The sequence below is a fragment of the Aegilops tauschii genome, chromosome 2 (genome assembly GCF_002575655.3).
Source record: "Aegilops tauschii subsp. strangulata cultivar AL8/78 chromosome 2, Aet v6.0, whole genome shotgun sequence".
Lineage (NCBI taxonomy): Eukaryota > Viridiplantae > Streptophyta > Magnoliopsida > Poales > Poaceae > Aegilops > Aegilops tauschii.
Window position 1 is genome coordinate 163,142,948 of NC_053036.3, and position 20,761 is coordinate 163,163,708.

The 20,761-nt window shown below is 48.4% G+C and overlaps 1 protein-coding gene across 1 annotated transcript; it reads left to right on the plus strand.

Annotated features, from left to right (window-relative positions):
- Positions 1–5,691: 5,691 nt before the first annotated feature.
- Positions 5,692–7,685, plus strand: LOC123497351 (uncharacterized). The gene is made up of 2 exons (XM_073509560.1): positions 5,692–6,087; positions 6,733–7,685. Exons 1-2 carry the CDS (start codon positions 5,911–5,913, stop codon positions 7,411–7,413), a joined length of 858 nt encoding a protein of 285 aa, XP_073365661.1. The 5' UTR covers positions 5,692–5,910; the 3' UTR covers positions 7,414–7,685.
- The last annotated feature ends 13,076 nt before the right edge of the window (positions 7,686–20,761 follow it).

Below are 20,761 nucleotides of genomic sequence, written 5' to 3' on the forward strand. Positions count from 1 at the left end.
TGCCAACTAAACTGTGGCTGTCAAATTTTGGCTTGGCAAATTGTAAGCTGGGAACCAAACTGCCCCTAGGTGTCTGCACAGCGAGGCCGTATGCTATAACAATCTACTCGGGCACAGCAGCAGATATCCAGGAGTAAATATCTTGAGCATTTTGACCAAACGTTATTCTTGGCCGTCAATTCAATGAAGGCCAAATGCAAGTCGGTGTTCGAACATCTGCCGACACATCGCCGGCGAGAGCCATGGACGCAGAGTATTGCGCATTAGAGCATCTCTAGCCGAGAGCATCTCTAGCCGTTGGCCCTTCAGGGGTGCCTAAAATCGGCGCCTGGGGTGAGCTGGTGCAAAAAAGGGCCTGGGGGCGAGTTTGTCCCCAGCCGCCGGCCCCAGGGCCGCCCCCAGACGCGTCTAAATTTTTTCAAAAAAGAAAACGTTCGGCGAAGTTCGGCTAAACACGTCTAAATTTCGGCAAACTTTGGCATATATTAGATATGTTCGCGGCTTTTTACATAGCAAATATATTTAAAAAAGGAACTGGCTGAACGCGGAGTAGTCGCTGTCGTCGCAGCCATCCTTACCGCCGTCGTCATCGTCGGCCTTCTCCTCCTTGACGCGGCCATCCCTGGTGGACCCCTGACCGGCGTCGCCATGGCGGACTGGTGGCGGCGGCGCGTCGTCGTCGTCGCTGTCTTCGATGACGACTCCTCCTCCTTCGTCGCGGCCCCGGCGGCGCTGCTCGAACTGCTGCAGGGCGGCGCACTGGCGCTCCCTCGCCATCTTCAGGGAGTCCTTCCGCGCCCATTTCAGGGCCGCGTCGTCGTCGAGCTCCACGTCGCCGTGCTTCGTCTTCACGGCGGGGAGACCCGGCTCCGTTTTCACCGGCGCGAGCCCCGACTCCGTCTTTGGCTTGACGAAGCGCGGAGGAGCCGACGCTGCGAGTGCGCCGGCCAAGCGGCCTCTCTGCCGCGGGCTCGACCTTGACGCCGAGCAGCGCCGGAGAGCCGGAGGAGTGGGAAGAAGAGTGCGAGGAGGAAGACGAGGAGGAGCCGAACCTCCTACGCATCCATTGCCCGGCGCGTCGGCGGTGGGCCGGGGCGGCTGCCCTCCCCGGGGGAGGGTATGCCAGTGGCGGGTTGTTGCCGCCCTCAAGGTGCGTCCGCACGCCCTCGAGCGTGCGGCCGGAGACGCCCCACCACATGTGGCGCCCCTCGCTGTTCTTCGTGTCGCCCACCACCGGCGCCCTGTTGGTGGACGCCAGCCTCTGCTGCTGACGGCGCTCGAAGTACGCCGTCCACGCCGCGTGGTTGTCGGCGGCATACTGGGGCAGGGCGAGCTGCTCGACGGCGAAGTAGGGTGCGCGCGCCACGGCGTCAGGCAACGGGGGAATGGGCACTCCCCCATTGCTGAGCCTCCACCCCGTCGGCCCGGCGCGCATGTCCGGCGGTGCCGGGATGTTGGCCTCGAACAGGAGCCACGACTCCTGTTCGCGGAGCGAGCGGCGGCCGAAGCCGTTGGCCGCCGCCTCGTCGCCGGGGAAACGTTCGGCCATCGGGAGAGGAAGAGGGAGGGCTCGGCGGCGGCGCACGGGAGAGGTAGAGCTCGGCGGCTAGGGCTAGTGTGGCCAGAGGCGAGGGAGGCCACCGGCTTATATAGCCACGCCCGTGTGTACGCGTGCGCGGGAGGGGAGGCGTCGCCGCGCCGTCCCGTGACGCGCGCCCGTGAGGAATCAATGGCAAGGCTGACCGGCGGCGGCAGCGCGACAGCCTTGGCATTGGTTTTCTCGGGAACCGAGGCGATGAGGGCGACGAAGCGCCCGTCTCGCTGACTCGGCGGGCCCGCGGCTGCTTCGCGCCAAAACAACTCGCCCCGGCGCCCCGAGCGCCCCCAGCACGCCAGGTTCGGCCTGGATCCGCCGGCGCTGATTTCGGCCCAAGCCGGCGAAAATCGGGCTCCTGAGAGCGCGACTGGGCTGTTTTTTCGGCGCCGGCATGAAAAAATCGCATGGAAGGCCTTTCTGGCCGCGGCTGGAGATGCTCTTATTCATCACAAAATCCAATCTGCGGCTGCTGGGCCCACTGTCCGGTGGAGCCTGCCACTGCTAGCCTCGAGTCTCTGTACCTTGGTGGTGCCGTGTTCGTGCAATTTTGCTCGTGGGTCCTCACCTGCTCGTTTTGTGGGTCCCATGTGCGGAGGCGAGCAGCACACTGCGATTTTCTGTGCCTTGCTGTTGCATGCCTGTCTAGTTTTCTCCGTAGCTTAAATTGATGGAAAATGATTTGCACTGGGGTCGCTTTTTAAAAAGACAGCGAAACATTGGACAGAATGGGCCCCTGCCCATCACTGTGACCACTATCAAAGTACTCCAGTACTCCTACGAAAAGGACGGGGAGGGCAGTATAAAGTCACTGCTTGCGCTCTCTGAGAAGGCCACGAAAGCAGAGGAATACCGCGGCGCCAAGGGTGGCTTTCCTCCTCATTTCTTTCTTTCTTCCGCGTTGGTTGATCGTCTGCGCCTCAAGCGTCATGTCGTCGTCGTTGCTTGCCTGCCCTGGAAGCTGCCATGGTGGAAGCAAGCTGGCGACGGGCAGCGGCCATGCCCGCGGCCGGCCGCACCGGCCGCCCGTGTGAGTCTGCCTTTTGTGCGGTCTTTGCTTTCCGCCTCTTGCGGAAATGGTCCGATCGATCTTCAAGCTTTCGCTCATTTCTTGTAATCCTGTCCTCCCGTCGTAAATGTCCGCCTGATTGTTTTGATTTGTTGGTTGCTGTGCATTTTCTCCTTGGTGATCCAACTTGGCCGTAATCTTTTTCTTCGGTGATCGAATATCTTTTGAAGCCCAGCGTCAAAGTATTACTACTCTCTTTTCCCCCTAGAGTCATATCCTTGATGCGTTGCTCAGATTTTATCAGTTTTGCCATTTTGTGCTCATTGCAGCACAACAGCATTGCTATGCTGTAATTCTGAAGATTTTGCCTCCAAAAAAAAGATGATTCAGATGTACTCACTCCATCCCCTAACCTAATAAACTTTTTTTTAAGCTGAACAGTAGATGACAGATATTAGATTGATGAAAACTATCCACTCGATCACAATAACTAAAAGAGGCAATTGCAACTCCCATTTTTACGTACAGACCACTCGAAGAACAGACATATGCACCCATGCTCAAGAAAGCACGACATATTAGTAAAACTCCCATATAGAAAGCTCACCTGTCAAATGTAGCAAGAAGTGATTAGCAATTAGAGTACCACATTCGCAATTGCTTTGATTTTCGGAAATCATAACTGGCGAACGATCGCTAGGGGGTGCGATCCCGACAACAACTCCAACACTGTATATCAAATCTCCCTTGAACGTCCAGTTCGAACATAAATTGCCATCCAAAGATGTGCTTCAAATGTCCGCGGACGCATTTTAAATGTCTGAAATACCATAAAACCGTACCAGATTTGTGAAAGGTTTGTGACCTGACTCATGCCACGTAGGCCTCACACTACCCGGGACTATCCAAAAGTGTCTCTGCAGCATCTGCTCCAAAGTTCATTCGCTCTCGATGCCGCATTCATGCCAGTTCAACTGATCGTGACCTGTCACTGTCATATGCTGACCGAACGGTGAGGCACTCAACAGGCGCCGTAGTCAAAAACTCACTTCAGCCCGCCGCTCGCTCTCTGTGCCTCATTAATGTCGGATCAAGAGACGTGACCGGACAATCCGACAGGAAGACTTCCTACCGCATTGAAACCGCCGTTGACCGTTCGTCTGCCTACCCGGCATTCAATCGGCGAGGCGCCAGAGAAACTAATTTCAGCGCCCACATTCAAATTGGCGCTCGGCCTGCCAGACGCCCAGTATGTAAAGATGATCGTCCACAGCACAAACCACACCACCTCTGAGCTCCATCTCCCATAGTCTGTCGTCGACGCACCACTGCTTTCCTTCCTCCTCCTTCCACGATAGTTGATTCAAATCGCTCGGATCTGCCGCAGGTGCCGGAAGAGGTTCTCCACGCGGCGCCGTCACGAGATCGTGGACCTTGTGCATGACTCGCAAGCCCAGCGCATGCAACACATAGAGGCGGGACCGCCTCCAAGCTCGCCGGAGGAGAGCTCGGATGACGAGGACCGGACGATGGAGGAGGCGTCCGAGTAGGAGCAGGCACCCACGCTGGTCGTCGGGTTCACCATGGGGCAAGCACACTTAGACAATGCCACGGCGGATGTGGAGCAGGAGGAGTACGCGACGGCGCCGGTCTTCGTGTTTTGGATGTTGCAGGAGGAGCAGTGATACAACCTGCAACTCCTCGAGCAGCACCGGCTCGAAGGGCCAGATCATCGGCGAGTATGCGAACGAGGGGGCCCATCTTGGCTACGGTCGTGGAGAATCCGGGCATACTGAATGAGCAACGAGCGTTGTACAAATCCGAGAAAAGTTCCCGCGCCATCCGCCGCAAGAGATGGCGGCTCTGCGACAACGAGTTCGGAGCGCAACCGTCTGTTCGTCAGATCTCACATATACACACATACACTATGCTCACATATACGCATCCCTTATGAATGCACGGACGCACACCCTATCCCTATGAGCACCTCCGAGATACTGAGTTGACACAACATTTGAGATTGATAAAGTCACCAAACATGCCCCATAGTCAACGGGGATGTCTCGTTGTACTAGTACTAAACAAGCATCGCTAAAACAACTAAGATAATTTCAAAAAAATGCGAGCACCAGTGCCAACTATGAGACTTGATCGCTAAAACAACTAAAACAAAACAAATTATTTTTTCCTAACAAGATACATCAATTGTGAAATCTTTCGATACTCGACAAATAAAACACATGTACAATAGTGTGTTAATTTTAAAGTACTTCCTCTGCAAAGAAATATAAGATTGTTAGATCACTATATGGAGCAATCCGAGCACTTGAATTTTTTACCCTCTAGTCTATATCCATTGCACGTTCCACGCTTGGATGCCAGCGGATATCTTAAAATATCTCTAGCCAATTTGAAAAGTATCTTGTTTTTTATCTGTGGGGTGGTTTTTTTAGGTGGGGGTTGAAAAATATCTTATTGACCGCGTAAAAGAAAAGAAAATTATTTTGTTGACCAAAATTCTGAACACATGAGTACCCAGCTACCATATCCTCTCCCCGATCGACCAATCGACATCGTCCGGTCTCCGATGGCCGACGATGGTGCCTGAACGAGTGCACGGTCCAGATCACCTCGCCTCTCCATGTTGAGAGCCCCGAGATCTCATCGCGACAGGGATAGCCGCGGGCCCCGCACCGCGGTCCAATCTGCTATCCGTGCCCACCTAGGTCCACGTAGAGTAAATTGCACAGAAGTACCACAATTGGGGCATTGGAAGCAGATTGGTACCAAGATTGGTAATTTTTACGTGTCAGTACCAAGATTGGGGCTAGCCGTTGCAAAAAAGACTAAAAGCTCGTTTTGTACGTATTGACACTAAAGCTGACCGATTGGGCCCGCCCGTCAGGCGCCACGCTGGCCTGTGCGCGCGTCGCCTGCGCTAGCTGCGCGCTGACTCGGACGAGGCCGGCTCGGCCCGTTTATGTGCGACCGAGCCAGACCCCGACCCCGACCGCGCTCGCCTTCTTCTTTCTTTCTTCCTGCTCTCTGCCTCGCCGTCGCCTGCGCCCGCCACCGCCGGCCGCCACAGCACGCCGCCGCAGCCATGGTTCTGGAGGACGAGAGCAGCGACGACAACTCAAGCCTCCCGTACATGCACTCCGAAACCTCCACCGATGGGCTGAACCAGGTAAGTTACTCCATTGGAGCTAGGGTTAGGGTTAGGTTTAGGAAATTTGGGGATTTTTGTGTGTAGGTGGTCTTTGTTGTTAGGATTTCGTTTGATTTGATTTGTCCTCGTCCTCTGCACATGATGGTAACTTGGATTTTGCTTGGGCAGGTGCCTTTCTCTCTTGAGGACCCGGATTACAAGGGTCTTGAGCTAGATCTGATAGTGTTGTGCGAGAAGTATGGGAAGCCATCAGAGAGGCTTGTTGCGTTTGAAGGAACAATGACTGGGAGAAGGTTCTTAGCATGTGCAGAGCCGGTAATTTTCTTGCCTTAGTGATTAAGCACTGGATGTGTTCATTGAAAGTGGCAGAGTCTTGTTTGCCACCTGTGATTCAGTTATGTGCATGCTAAATTTGTTAGGAATGATCATTATTAAGTTCAGTGGAATGCATTTCTGCTAAAATATATGCTCCTGTTGTGTGCACATGCTATTTATTTACACTTCTTTCCAAATGCAGTGTTGCTCAATATTAAGTTCAGTGGAGCCAGTTAGTAACAATTGCTTACTGCTGACAGTTGGTAGTCTCATTAGCTAGTTTGTTGCTGCGGGCTAGTGTAGTGTATTTAGGTGGGCAAAGTAGTTCACATTGTGTTGCTTATTACTGTTAGGATTTCATTATATTAATGGTCAATTATTAGCAACTGTTGTTGCTTAGCACATGGCTGCTTAGCAACTTCTAAGTTGAATGGAGTGTTACTCTGGTGCCTGGTAAATATATGAGTTGATCATCCATTGTAGGATTACATTAATTTATTTTACAATGTGGTCCTGTTGCTTAGCAAATGGCTGTGCAAATCGAGTTAATGTCAGTGCCAACATTAGGTACTGCCATGAACTAACTGTTGCTTAGTACTCTTAGTAGTTGTATTGTACTAAATTTTGCCCTTCTAATTTTTCCAGGAAGGTCAGAATTGTGGGTTTGTTCAGTGGGTTGATGAGCAGTGGCCCCCAACAATGGAGAATGCATTGCTGAAGCTTTGGTCAATGGTTGAAGAGAGCAAGTCTGCTAGGGTGAATGATAATCTTCAAAGTGCTATAACTATTCATCAGTTGACAGAAGAAAAGAACAAGCTGGATGCAGACTATGACAAGTTAGTGAAAGATGTGCATCAACTTGTGGACTTTCAGCAGGATAGGGTTGTGGATTTCAGTTATCTGCAGTCTGCTGTCACATATCAGCACCAATGCAGAGCTGAATTGGTGGCTGGTATGAATGCAGAAATGGCAAAGAAAGATGCAGCTGCACAGAAGCTTCAACAAAAGTATGAACTCCTGTGCAACCTGACAAGTGCTCAAGCAACTGTCATCCAAAACTTGAAGTTGAAGAATATGAAAGAGAAGGAATTGTTGAGTGAGGGTAGGATGAATTTGGAGTTGAAGAATGCAGAGTTCACAAAGTTTGAGGAGAAGCTCACCCAAGAGAAGCTAGAGTTGAAGCTCCAGGTTGCTGATCTGCTGAAGCTCAAGGAAAACCATAATGAAGAGAAGCAGATGCAAGAGTTTAAGATTACTGAGCTCATCAAGGCAGAGGAGAAGCTGAAGGAGAAGATCAAGGGGATCCAGGCCATCTTGCAGAACTGAACAAGATGACTTGAGATTAGTGGGCATTGCAGACCTTTTGGGAATGATGGTTGTGCAATGACCTAGTAACTTAGAATTATGGTTGTGTAATGTATGGTTCTAGTACTAATTGTGAACTCTGGTTGTAACTCTAGTAGTTATGCTATTCATCCTTTTGTGAGAAAAGGATGGATTGTGCATTTGAACTCCACTATGTAATGTGATCAATGTGAACAATGGATGTGTATTCTATAATGTGTTGAACTCCAGTGTTACTTATGTTATAGTGATGCTTAAATGCTTAAATGCATTTGCAAAAGTAATGCTTATGTTAGAGTGATGCTTATGTTATATTGATGGTTTAAATGCATTTGCAAAAGGAATAGTTACATATGTTATGTTACAGTGATGCTTTAGGTGGTTCCGTTGACCCCGAGCCACCCTAGACCCTAGTTGAATGCTTTAGGTGGTTCCGTCGACCCCGAGCCACCAAAACCCTAGTTGATGCCTTTAGGTGGTTCCGTCGACCCCGAGCCACCCTAGACCCTAGTTGATGCCTTTAGGTGTTTCCGTCGTCCCCGAGCCACCCTAGACCCTAGTTGATGCCTTTAGGTGTTTTCGTCGACCCCGAGTCACCAAAACCCTAATTGATAGGTTTAGGTGTTTTCGTTGACCCCGAGCCACCCTAGAGCCTAGATGATAGGTTTAGGTGTTTTCGTTGACCCCGAGCCACCCTAGAGCCTAGATGATAGGTTTAGGTGTTTTCGTCGACCCCGAGCCACCAAAACCCTAGTTGATGCCTTTAGGTGGTTCCGTCGACCCCGAGCCACCAAAACTCTAGTTGATGCCTTTAGGTGGTTCCGTCGACCCCGAGCCACCAAAACCCTAGTTGATGCCTTTAGGTGGTTCCGTCGACCCCGAGCCACCAAAACCCTAGTTGATGCCTTTAGGTGGTTCCGTCGACCCCGAGCCACCCTAGACCCTAAATGATGCCTTTAGGTGGTTCCGTCGACCCCGAGCCACCCTAGACCCTAAATGATGCCTTTAGGTGGTTCCGTCGACCCCGAGCCACCAAAACCCTAATTGATAGGTTTAGGTGGTTCCGTCGACCCCGAGCCACCAAAACCCTAATTGAATGCTTTAGGTGGTTCCGTCGACCCCGAGCCACCAAAACCCTAGTTGATGCCTTTAGGTGGTTCCGTCGACCCCGAGCCACCCTAGACCCTAGTTGATGCCTTTAGGTGTTTTCGTCGTCCCCGAGCCACCCTAGACCCTAGTTGATGCCTTTAGGTGTTTTCGTCGACCCCGAGCCACCAAAACCCTAATTGATAGGTTTAGGTGTTTTCGTTGACCCCGAGCCACCCTAGAGCCTAGATGATAGGTTTAGGTGTTTTCGTTGACCCCGAGCCACCCTAGAGCCTAGATGATAGGTTTAGGTGTTTTCGTCGACCCCGAGCCACCAAAACCCTAGTTGATGCCTTTAGGTGGTTCCGTCGACCCCGAGCCACCAAAACTCTAGTTGATGCCTTTAGGTGGTTCCGTCGACCCCGAGCCACCAAAACCCTAGTTGATGCCTTTAGGTGGTTCCATCGACCCCGAGCCACCCTAGACCCTAAATGATGCCTTTAGGTGGTTCCGTCGACCCCGAGCCACCCTAGACCCTAAATGATGCCTTTAGGTGGTTCCGTCGACCCCGAGCCACCAAAACCCTAATTGATAGGTTTAGGTGGTTCCGTCGACCCCGAGCCACCAAAACCCTAATTGATAGGTTTAGGTGGTTCCGTCGACCCCGAGCCACCAAAACCCTAGTTGATGCCTTTAGGTGGTTCCGTCGACCCCGAGCCACCCTAGACCCTAAATGATGCCTTTAGGTGGTTCCGTCGACCCCGAGCCACCCTAGACCCTAAATGATGCCTTTAGGTGGTTCCGTCGACCCCGAGCCACCCTAGACCCTAAATGATGCCTTTAGGTGGTTCCGTCGACCCCGAGCCACCGAAAACCCAAAGTGCTTCTTTTTTAGCCCAGACCTTAACAACATATCCAACAATGTATACAACAATATATCCAGCAATATATCCAGCAACAGAGTTACTCTATCCAATAGTATGCACCATTGTCATGAACATATCAATCATAAAAAGATATAAAAAGAACCATCCACATGAACATAGTCCATTCCAGGCATTGATTAACTAATAAATAGCAAGATCACATTCATCCACATGAACAAAAGCCAGCTCCAGAAATGGCATTAAATAATAAATAAATCCATCCATCCACATGAACAAAAGCCATATATGGCATTGATTCTTAAAGTACACCAGCAAAGTACAATAAGAGCACCAACAAAGTACACTGAGAGCACCAGCAAGATCACATTGTACCATAGGATGCAAGAACACACATGAAGTATCTAGTTTTGAACATTACATGGCACATGTGCCATTTAGTGGTTACCACTTGCATAGAAGTAGGCTCTCCATCCTCTGTTTCTACCACCAGAAGGTCGAGTAGCAGTAGATGTAGAGGGAGCAGTAGATGTGGAGGGACCAGATTGCCTTGGGGCAGAGAATGTACCTCTCCCTCTCCCAGCACCTGGTGCAGCACCTCTACCAGCACCTCTACCAGCACCACTCCCAGCAGCTGCAGCTGCAGCCCCTCTCCCAGCTCCTCTCCCAGCTCCTCTCCCGGCTCCTCTCCCAGCTCCTGTTCCAGCTGTTGGTGTTGTTGTAGGAGTTGGATGAGAAGTTGTTGATGCTTGTGTAGTAGCAGCAGCACCAGCATTGGAATTCCTTGCAAGAGGCTTGCATAAACAAAGAAGGAAAATGAGTTAGTACTTAAAAAAATAGAATGTACAAGAAGGAAAACCTGTTACTACTTATTAGAGGATTACCACATGTTTGTTCTTCCTCAAAGCCAGCTCAGGCTTCAACTGCTTGTTGCAGCTTGTGTACCTATGTCCTTGCAGTCCACAATTGCCACATGTTATAGTCCCCATTCTTGATGTCTCCTTAGGCTTTGGGACTTCAAATTTCCCCTTGATCCTCTTCTCTTTCTTTCTTCCTCTCTTCACTTTAAATGCAGGTGGGTCAATGTCTGGACCAGGGGTCCTTGTCCAGTCATGCTCACCAGGAACTAGATAGATCATTGGTTCATAAGCTGCCAGATAAATTTCTTTCTTGAAGAACTTGCTGACATAATCCTTTGGTTTTCTTTTGGCCTTGTTTATTGCTGAGATGGCATGGTTACATGGGATGCCACTTAGGTCCCATTTTCTGCACCCACATGTGTGCATTTGCAAGTTAACAGCATGGGTTTGCTGCCCACTTATAACTTGCCACAAGTCCACACCAGCTTGAATTGGTTTGCAATATTTGGCCCTCTCCTTCTCAACCTCTAGCTTCTCACTGTAATGGGGTGTTATGTCCCATCTAGCTTTCTTTCCACTCTCCCTATTCCTATGCCACCTCACCATCTGCTTATCCTTTATTCCATCACACATTGTCCTAATTGGTTTCTTCCTAACATCTAGGACATACTTGTTGAACACCTCAGATAAATTGTTAACTACAAGGTCAGTCTTGCAGTTTGTGTCAAATGCATGCCTTGCCCATGTTTTCTTGGGTATTTGACAAAGCCACTCCCAAGCTTGCTCACACTCAGCTCTAAGGTCATTCATTGCAATGTTAAATTTGTGTTCACTATATGCATAGGCAGCATTATCCATACACTTTTTCAGATCTTCCCCCCTAAACCCAGCATTTTGGAAGTTTGCATAAATATGCCTAAGGCAGAACCTTTGGTTGCACTTAGGAAAGACAGCATGCACTGCATTTAGTAGGCCCTGGGACACACAATTAAACTAGCTAAGCTACTATCTAGCACAAAACAACCATATAGGAACAATGACATAAGATGCAAGCACATACCTTTTGTCTATCTGACATTATTGTATATGGACCAAACCTTCCCACTTCTCCTCCTAGGCAGATTTTAAGTTGGTGTAGAAACCAACACCAGTTAGGTGTGTCCTCTTGCCCAACAATACCAAATGCTAGTGGGTATATATTGTTGTTTCCATCTCTACCAGTGGCAGCAAGTAGTTGAGCACCAGTAGTTAACTTAATGAAGCACCCATCAACACCTGAGCAAGCAAATTCAGTATTAAAAACATTCAAATGCATTTCAAGATGAAACAATATGTAACTAATGCACAAGGTGAACAAACTAACCAATGAATGGTCTGCACCCCTTGAGAAACCCCTCCCTTGCTCCATTGATGCAATAGAACATAGCATGGAATCTTGGACCTGGATGGGGGATTTTTTCAGTGGGTGTTGGAGTTACAGTAGTGACTACTACTCTACTCCCAGGGTTTGTATCCATCACTGTCTAAGCATAGTCTTTCAACCTAGGGTATTGCTTCTTGTGGTCTCCTAGCACAGCATCAATAGCTAGGTTCTTTGCCCTATATGCCATTGACTTGGGCACATCCACACCATACTTCTCCATGCAGGCATCAATCAAAGTCTGAATGCCAGTTGTTAGATCAGATCTGAACAGTGACTCATACTTCTGTGCAAGCCACTTGGCACTTACCCTTGTTGTCTCTGTACTAATAGGGCAAGTGTGCTTAATTCTCATCTTCTTAATTACAAAAGTAGTTTCACCTTTTATAACTGCTGCCACCATAAAGAAGTTGCAATGTTTTTGGTTGCATTCTACAGTTATTCTTTGATCTGAGTTCCTATGATATTTGAAGTTTCTGCCTTGAGTGATGTGTAAGTTCAACAAAGCCTCTCTGAATTGATGTTGATCCTTGAAACACATCTGTAGACATAATTTCTCATGTGGTGCCTCCATTTTCTCATTGTACCATTTTCTAGGAGGCCTCTGTTGGGAATCGTAGCATAATTTTAAAATTTTCCTACGCTCACCAAGATGCATCTATGGAGTCTACTAGCAACGAGGGGAAAGGAGTGCATCTACATACCCTTGTAGATCGCGAGCGGAAGCGTTCCAATGAACGTGGATGACGGAGTCGTACTCGCCGTGATCCAAATCACCGATGACCGAGTGCCGAACGGACGGCACCTCCGCGTTCAACACACGTACGGTGCAGCGACGTCTCCTCCTTCTTGATCCAGCAAGGGGGAAGGAGAGGTTGATGGAGATCCAGCAGCACGACGGCGTGGTGGTGGATGTAGCGGGTCTCCGGCAGGGCTTCGCCAAGCTTCTGCGAGAGAGAGAGAGGTGTTGCAGGGGAGGAGGGAGGCGCCCAAGGCTGTAGGTTGCTGCCCTCCCTCCCCCCCTTTATATAGGCCCCCTTGGGAGGGGGGGCCGGCCAAAAACCCATCTAGGGTTGGGGGGCGGCGGCCAAGGGGTGGAAAGGGGTGCCTTGCTCCCCAAGGCAAGGGGGAAGTCCCCCCACCCTAGGGTTCCCAACCCTAGGCGGATGGGGGGAGGCCCATGGGGGGGCGCCCAGCCCACTAGGGGCTGGTTCCCTTCCACTTTCAGCCCATGGGGCCCTCCGGGATAGGTGGCCCCACCCGGTGGACCCCCGGGACCCTTCCGGTGGTCCCGGTACAATACCGGTAACCCCCGATACTTTCCCGGTGGCCGAAACTTGACTTCCTATATATAATTCTTCACCTCCGGACCATTCCGGAACCTCTCGTGACGTCCGGGAACTCATCCGGGACTCCGAACAACTTTCGGGTTTCCGCATACATATATCTCTACAACCCTAGCGTCACCGAACCTTAAGTGTGTAGACCCTACGGGTTCGGGAGACATGCAGACATGACCGAGACGCCTCTCCGGTCAATAACCAACAGCGGGATCTGGATACCCATGTTGGCTCCCACATGTTCCACGATGATCTCATCGGATGAACCACGATGTCGAGGATTCAGTCAATCCCGTATACAATTCCCTTTGTCAATCGGTATGTTACTTGCCCGAGATTCGATCGTCGGTATCCCAATACCTTGTTCAATCTCGTTACCGGCAAGTCTCTTTACTCGTAGCGCAATGCATGATCCCGTGACTAACGCCTTAGTCACATTGAGCTCATTATGATGATGCATTACCGAGTGGGCCCAGAGATACCTCTCCGTCACACGGAGTGACAAATCCCAGTCTCGATCCGTGCCAACCCAACAGACACTTTCGGAGATACCCGTAGTGCACCTTTATAGTCACCCAGTTACGTTGTGACGTTTGGCACACCCAAAGCACTCCTACGGTATCCGGGAGTTGTACAATCTCATGGTCTAAGGAAAAGATACTTGACATTGGAAAAGCTCTAGCAAACGAAACTACACGACCTTTTATGCTATGCTTAGGATTGGGTCTTGTCCATCACATCATTCTCCTAATGATGTGATCCCGTTATCAACGACATCCAATGTCCATAGTCAGGAAACCATGACTATCTGTTGATCAACGAGCTAGTCAACTAGAGGCTTACTAGGGACACGTTGTGGTCTATGTATTCACACATGTATTACGATTTCCGGACAATACAATTATAGCATGAACAATAGACGATTATCATGAACAAAGAAATATAATAATAACCATTTATTATTGCCTCTAGGGCATATTTCCAACAGTCTCCCACTTGCACTAGAGTCAATAATCTAGTTCACATCACCATGTGATTAACACTCACTGGTCACATCACCATGTGACCAACATCTAAAGAGTTTACTAGAGTCAACAATCTAGTTCACATCACTATGTGATTAACACTCAATGTGTTCTGGTTTGATCATGTTATGCTTGTGAGAGAGGTTATTAGTCAACGGGTCAGAACCTTTCAGAACCGTGTGCTTTACGAATATCTATGTCATCTTGTGGATGCTACCACGCGCTATTTGGAGCCATTTCAAATAATTGCTCTACTATACGAATCCGGTTTACTACTCAGAGTCATCCGGATTAGTGTCAAAGTTCGCATCGACGTAACCCTTTACGACGAACTCCTTTCCACCTCCATAATCGAGAAAATTCCTTAATCCACTAGGTACTAAGGATAAGTTCGACCGCTGTCATGAGATCCTTTCCCGGATCACTATTGTACCCTCTTGACCAACTCATGGCAAGGCACACTTCATGTGCGGTACACAGCATAGCATACTGTAGAGCCTACGTCTAAAGCATAGGGGACGACCTTCGTCCTTTCTCTCTCTTTTGCTGTGGTCAGGTCTTGAGTCTTACTCAATACTCACATCTTGTAACACAGCCAAGCACTCCTTCTTTGCTGATCTATTTTGAACTCTTTCAAAATCATGTCAAGGTGTGCGTTCTTTGAAAGTATCATCAGGCGTCTTGATCTATCTCTATGGATCTTGATGCCCAATATGTAAGCAGCTTTATCCAGGTCTTCCTTTGAGAAACTCCTTTCAAACAACCCTTTATGCTTTCCAGAAATTTTACATCATTTCGGATCAACAATATGTCATTCACATATACTTATCAGAAATGTTGTAGCGCTCCCACTCACTTTATTGTAAATACAAGTTTCTAACAAACTTTGTATAAACCCAAAAACTTTGATCACTCCATCAAAGCGTATATTCTGACTCCGAGATGCTTGCTCTAATCCATGTAAGGATCGCTGGAGCCAGCATACCTTTTAGCATCCTTAGGATCGACAAAACCTTTCTGATTGTATCACATACAACCTTTCCTTAAGAAAACTGGTAAGGAAACTTGTTTTGACATCCATCTGCCAGATTTCATAAATGCAGCCAATGCTAACATGATTCCGACGGACCTAAGCATCGCTACGGATGAGAAAAACTCATCGTAGTCAACTCCTTGAACTTGTGAAAATACTCTTTGCCACAAGTCGAGCTTCATAGACGGTAACATTACCGTCGATGTCCGTCTTCTTCTTAAAGATCCATTTATCTCAATGGCTTGCCGATCATCGGGCAAGTTCGCCAAAGTCCATGATTTGTTCTGATACATGGATTCTATCTCGGATTTCATGGCCTCGAGCCATTCGTCGGAATATGGGCCCACCATTGCTTCTCCATAGCTCGTAGGTTCATTGTTGTCTAGCAACATGACTTCCAAGACAGGATCATGCATTACTCTGAAGTAGTGCGCATCCTCGTCGTCCTAAGAGGTTTGGTAGTGACTTGATCCGAAGTTTCATGATCACTATCATAAGCTTCCACTTCAATTGGTGTAGGTGCCACAGGAACAACTTCCTGTGCCCTGCTACACACTAGTTGAAGCGACGGTTCAATAACCTTATCAAGTCTCCACCATCCTCCCACTCAATTCTTTCGAGAGAAACTTTTCCTCGAGAAAGGACTCGTTTCTAGAAGCAATTACTTTTGCTTCCAGATCTGAAATAGGAGGTATACCCAACTGTTTTTGGGTATTCTATGAAGATGCATTTATCCGCTTTGGGTTCGAGCTTATCAGCCTGAAACTTTTTCACATAAGCATCGCAGCCCCAAACTTTTAAGAAACGACAACTTAGGTTTCTCTAAACGGTGTCGTCTCAACGGAATTGTGTGGTGCCCCTTTTAAAGTGAATGCGGTTGTCTCTAATGCCTAACCCATAACGATAGTGGTAATTCGATAAGAGACATCATGGTATGCACCATATCCAATAGGGTGCAGCTATGATGTCCGGACACACCATCACACTATGGTGTTCCAGGCGGTATTAATTGTGAAACACTTTCCACATTGTTTTAATTGTGTGCCAAACTCGTAACTCAGATACTCATCTCTATGATCATATCACAGACATTTTATCCTCTTGTCACGACGATCTTCAACTTCACTCTGAAATTACTTGAACCTTTCAATAATTCAGACTTGTGTTTCATCAAGTAAATACACTCAGCATCTACTCTAATCATCTGTGAAGTAAGAACATAACGATATCCACTGCATGCCTCAGCACTCATTGGACTGCATACATCAAAATGTATTACTTCCAATAAGTTGCTCTCTTGTTCCATCTTATTGAAAACGAGGACTTTCAGTCATCTTGCCCATGTGGTATGATTTGCATGTCTCAAGTGATTCAAAATCAAGTGAGTCCAAACGATCCATCTGCATGGAGTTTCTTCATGCATATATACCAATAGACATGGTTCGCATGTCTCAATCTTTTCAAAAACGACTGAGTCCAAAGATCCATCTACATGGAGCTTCTTCATGCGTTCTATACCAATATGACTCAAATGGCAGTGCCACAAGTATGTGGTACTATCATTACTATCTTATATCTTTTGGCATGAACATGTGTATCACTACGATCGAGATTCATTTTAGGTGCAAGACCATTGAAGGTATTATTGAAATAAACAGAGTAACCATTATTCTCCTTAAATGAATAACCGTATTGCGATAAACATAATCCAATCATGCTCAACGCAAACACCAAATATCGATAGTAGAGGGAGCATGCGATGCTTGATCACATCAACCTTGGAAACACCTCCAACACATATCGTCATCTCACCTTTAGCTAGTCTCCGTTTATTCCGCAGCTTTTATTTCGAGTTACTAACACTTAGCAACTGAACCGGTATCTAATACCCTGGTGCTGCTAGGAGTACTAGTAAAGTACACATTCATATAACGTATATCCAATATACTTCTGTCGACCTTGCCTGCCTTCTCATCTACCAAGTATCTCGGTTAGTATTGCTTCAGTGACCGTTCCTCTCATTACAGAAGCACTTAGTCTCGGGTTTGGGTTCAACCTTGGGATTCTTCACTAGAGCAACAAACGACTTGCTATTTCATGAAGTATCCCTTTTGCCCTTCCCTTCTTAAACTAGTGGTTTTACTAACCATCAACAATTGATGCTCCTTCTTGATTTCTACTCTCGCGGTGTCAAACATCGCGAATAGCTCAAGGATCATCATAACTATCCCTGAAATGTTATAGTTCATCACGAAGCTCTACTAGCTTGGTGGCAGTGACTATGGAGAACTATCACTATCTCATCCGGGAGATTAACTCCCACTCGATTCAAGCGATTGTGGCACTCAGACAATCTGAGCACATGCTCAACGATTGAGCCTTTCTCCCTTAGTTTGCAGGTTTAAGAAACTTGTCAGAGGTCTCATACCTCTTGACGTGGGCACTAGTCTGAAATCCCAATTTCAGTCTTCGGAACATCTCACATGTTCTGCGACGTTTCAAAAACGTCTTTGGTGCCACAATTCTGAACCGCACTGCACTATCACGTAGTCATCAAAACGTGTATGTCAGATGTTTCGTAACATCTACAGACGACGCTGAGGTTCAGCACACCGAGCGGTGCATTAAGGACATAAGCCTTCTATGCAGCAATGAGGACATTCCTCAGTTTACGGACCCAGTCCGCATAATTGCTACTACCAACTTTCAACTAAATTTTCTCTAGGAACATATCTTAACCAGTAGAACTAAAGCGCAAACTATGACATAATTTGCAAATACCTTTTTGACTATGTTCATGATAATGAAGTTCATCTGATTATGAACTCCCACTCAGATAGACATCCCTATAGTCATCTAAGTGAAACATGATCCGAGTTTAACTAGGCCGTGTCCGATCATCACGTGAGACGGACTAGTCAAGATCGGTGAACATCTCCATGTTGATCGTATCTTCTATACGACTCATGCTCGACCTTTCGGTCCTCTGTGTTCCGAGGCCATGTCTGTACATGCTAGGCTCGTCAAGTCAACCTAAGTGTATTGCGTGTGTTCCGAGGCCATGTCTGTACATACTAGGCTCGTCAACACCCGTTGTATTCGAACGTTAGAATCTATCACACCCGATCATCACGTGGTGCTTCGAAACAACGAACCTTCGCAACGGTGCACAGTTAGGGTGAACACTTTCTTGAAATTATTATAAGGGATCATCTTACTTACTACCGTCGTTCTAAGCAAATAAGATGCAAAAAACATGATAAACATCACATGCAATCAAATAGTGACATGATATGGCCAATATCATCATGCTCCTTTGATCTCCATCTTCGGGGCACCATGATCATCTCCGTCACCGGCATGACACCATGATCTCCATCATCATGATCTCCATCATTGTGTCTTCATGAAGTCGTCACGCCAACGATTACTTCTACTTCTATGGCTAACGCGTTTAGCAACAAAGTAAAGTAATTTACATGGCGTTTATTCAATGACACGCATGTCATACAAAATAATAAAGACAACTCCTATGGCTCCTGCCGGTTGTCATACTCATCGACATGCAAGTCGTGATTCCTATTACAAGAATATGATCAATTTCATACATCACATATATAATTCATCACATCTTCTGGCCATATCACATCACATAGCACTTGCTGCAAAAACAAGTTAGACGTCCTCTAATTGTTGTTGCAAGTTTTTACGTGGTTTGTAGGTTTCTAGCAAGAACGTTTTCTTACCTACGTATGACCACAACGTGATTTGCCAATTTCTATTTACCCTTCATAAGGACCCTTTTCATCGAATCCGTTCCGACTAAAATAGGAGAGACAGACACCCGCTAGCCACCTTATGCAACTAGTGCATGTCAGTCGGTGGAACATGTCTCACGTAAGCGTACGTGTAAGGTCGGTCCGGGCCGCTTCATCCTACAATGCCGCCGAAACAAGAAACGACTAGTAGCGGCAAGAAGAATTGGAAAACTCAACGCCCACAACTTCTTTGTGTTCTACTCGTGCATAATAACTACGCATAGGCCTGGCTCATGATGCCACTGTTGGGAATCGTAGCATAATTTTAAAATTTTCCTACGCTCACCAAGATGCATCTATGGAGTCTACTAGCAACGAGGGGAAAGGAGTGCATCTACATACCCTTGTAGATCTCGAGCGGAAGCGTTCCAATGAACGTGGATGACGGAGTCGTACTCGCCGTGATCCAAATCACCGATGACCGAGTGCCGAACGGACGGCACCTCCGCGTTCAACACACGTACGGTGCAGCGATGTCTCCTCCTTCTTGATCCAGCAAGGGGGAAGGAGAGGTTGATGGAGATCCAGCAGCACGACGGCGTGGTGGTGGATGTAGCGGGTCTCCGGCAGGGCTTCGCCAAGCTTCTGCGAGAGAGAGAGGTGTTGCAGGGGAGGAGGGAGGCGCCCAAGGCTGTAGGTTGCTGCCCTCCCTCCCCCCCTTTATATAGGCCCCCTTGGGAGGGGGGGGGGGCGTCCAAAAACCCATCTAGGGTTGGGGGGCGGCGGCCAAGGGGTGGAAAGGGGTGCCTTGCTCCCCAAGGCAAGGGGGAAGTCCCCCCACCCTAGGGTTCCCAACCCTAGGCGCATGGGGGGAGGCCCATGGGGGGCGCCCAGCCCACTAGGGGCTGGTTCCCTTCCACTTTCAGCCCATGGGGCCCTCCGGGATAGGTGGCCCCACCCGGTGGACCCCCGGGACCCTTCCGGTGGTCCCGGTGCAATACCGGTAACCCCCGAAACTTTCCCGGTGGCCGAAACTTGACTTCCTATATATAATTCTTCACCTCCGGACCATTCCGGAACCTCTCGTGACATCCGGGATCTCATCCGGGACTCCGAACAACTTTCGGGTTTCCGCATACATATATCTCTACAACCCTAGCGTCACCGAACCTTAAGTGTGTAGACCCTACGGGTTCGGGAGACATGCAGACATGACCGAGACGCCTCTCCGGTCAATAACCAACATCGGGATCTGGATACCCATGTTGGCTCCCACATGTTCCACGATGATCTCATCGGATGAACCCACGATGTCGAGGATTCAGTCAATCCCGTATACAATTCCCTTTGTCAATCGGTATGTTACTTGCCCGAGATTCGATCGTCGGTATCCCAATACCTTGTTCAATCTCGTTACCGGCAAGTCTCTTTACTCGTACCGCAATGCATGATCCCGTGACTAACGCCTTAGTCACATTGAGCTCATTATGATGATGCATTACCGAGTGGGCCCAGAGATACCTCTCCGTCACACGGAGTGACAAATCCCAGTCTCGATCCGTGCCAACCCAACAGACACTTTCGGAGATACCCGTAGTGCACCTTTATAGTCACCCAGTTACGTTGTGACGTTTGGCACACCCAAAGCACTTCTACGGTATCCGGGAGTTGCACGATCTCATGGTCTAAGGAAAAGATACTTGACATTGGAAAAGCTCTAGCAAACGAAACTACATGACCTTTTATGCTATGCTTAGGATTGGGTCTTGTCCATCACATCATTCTCCTAATGATGTGATCCCGTTATCAACGACATCCAATGTCCATAGTCAGGAAACCATGACTATCTGTTGATCAACGAGCTAGTCAACTAGAGGCTTACTAGGGACACGTTGTGGTCTATGTATTCACACATGTATTACGA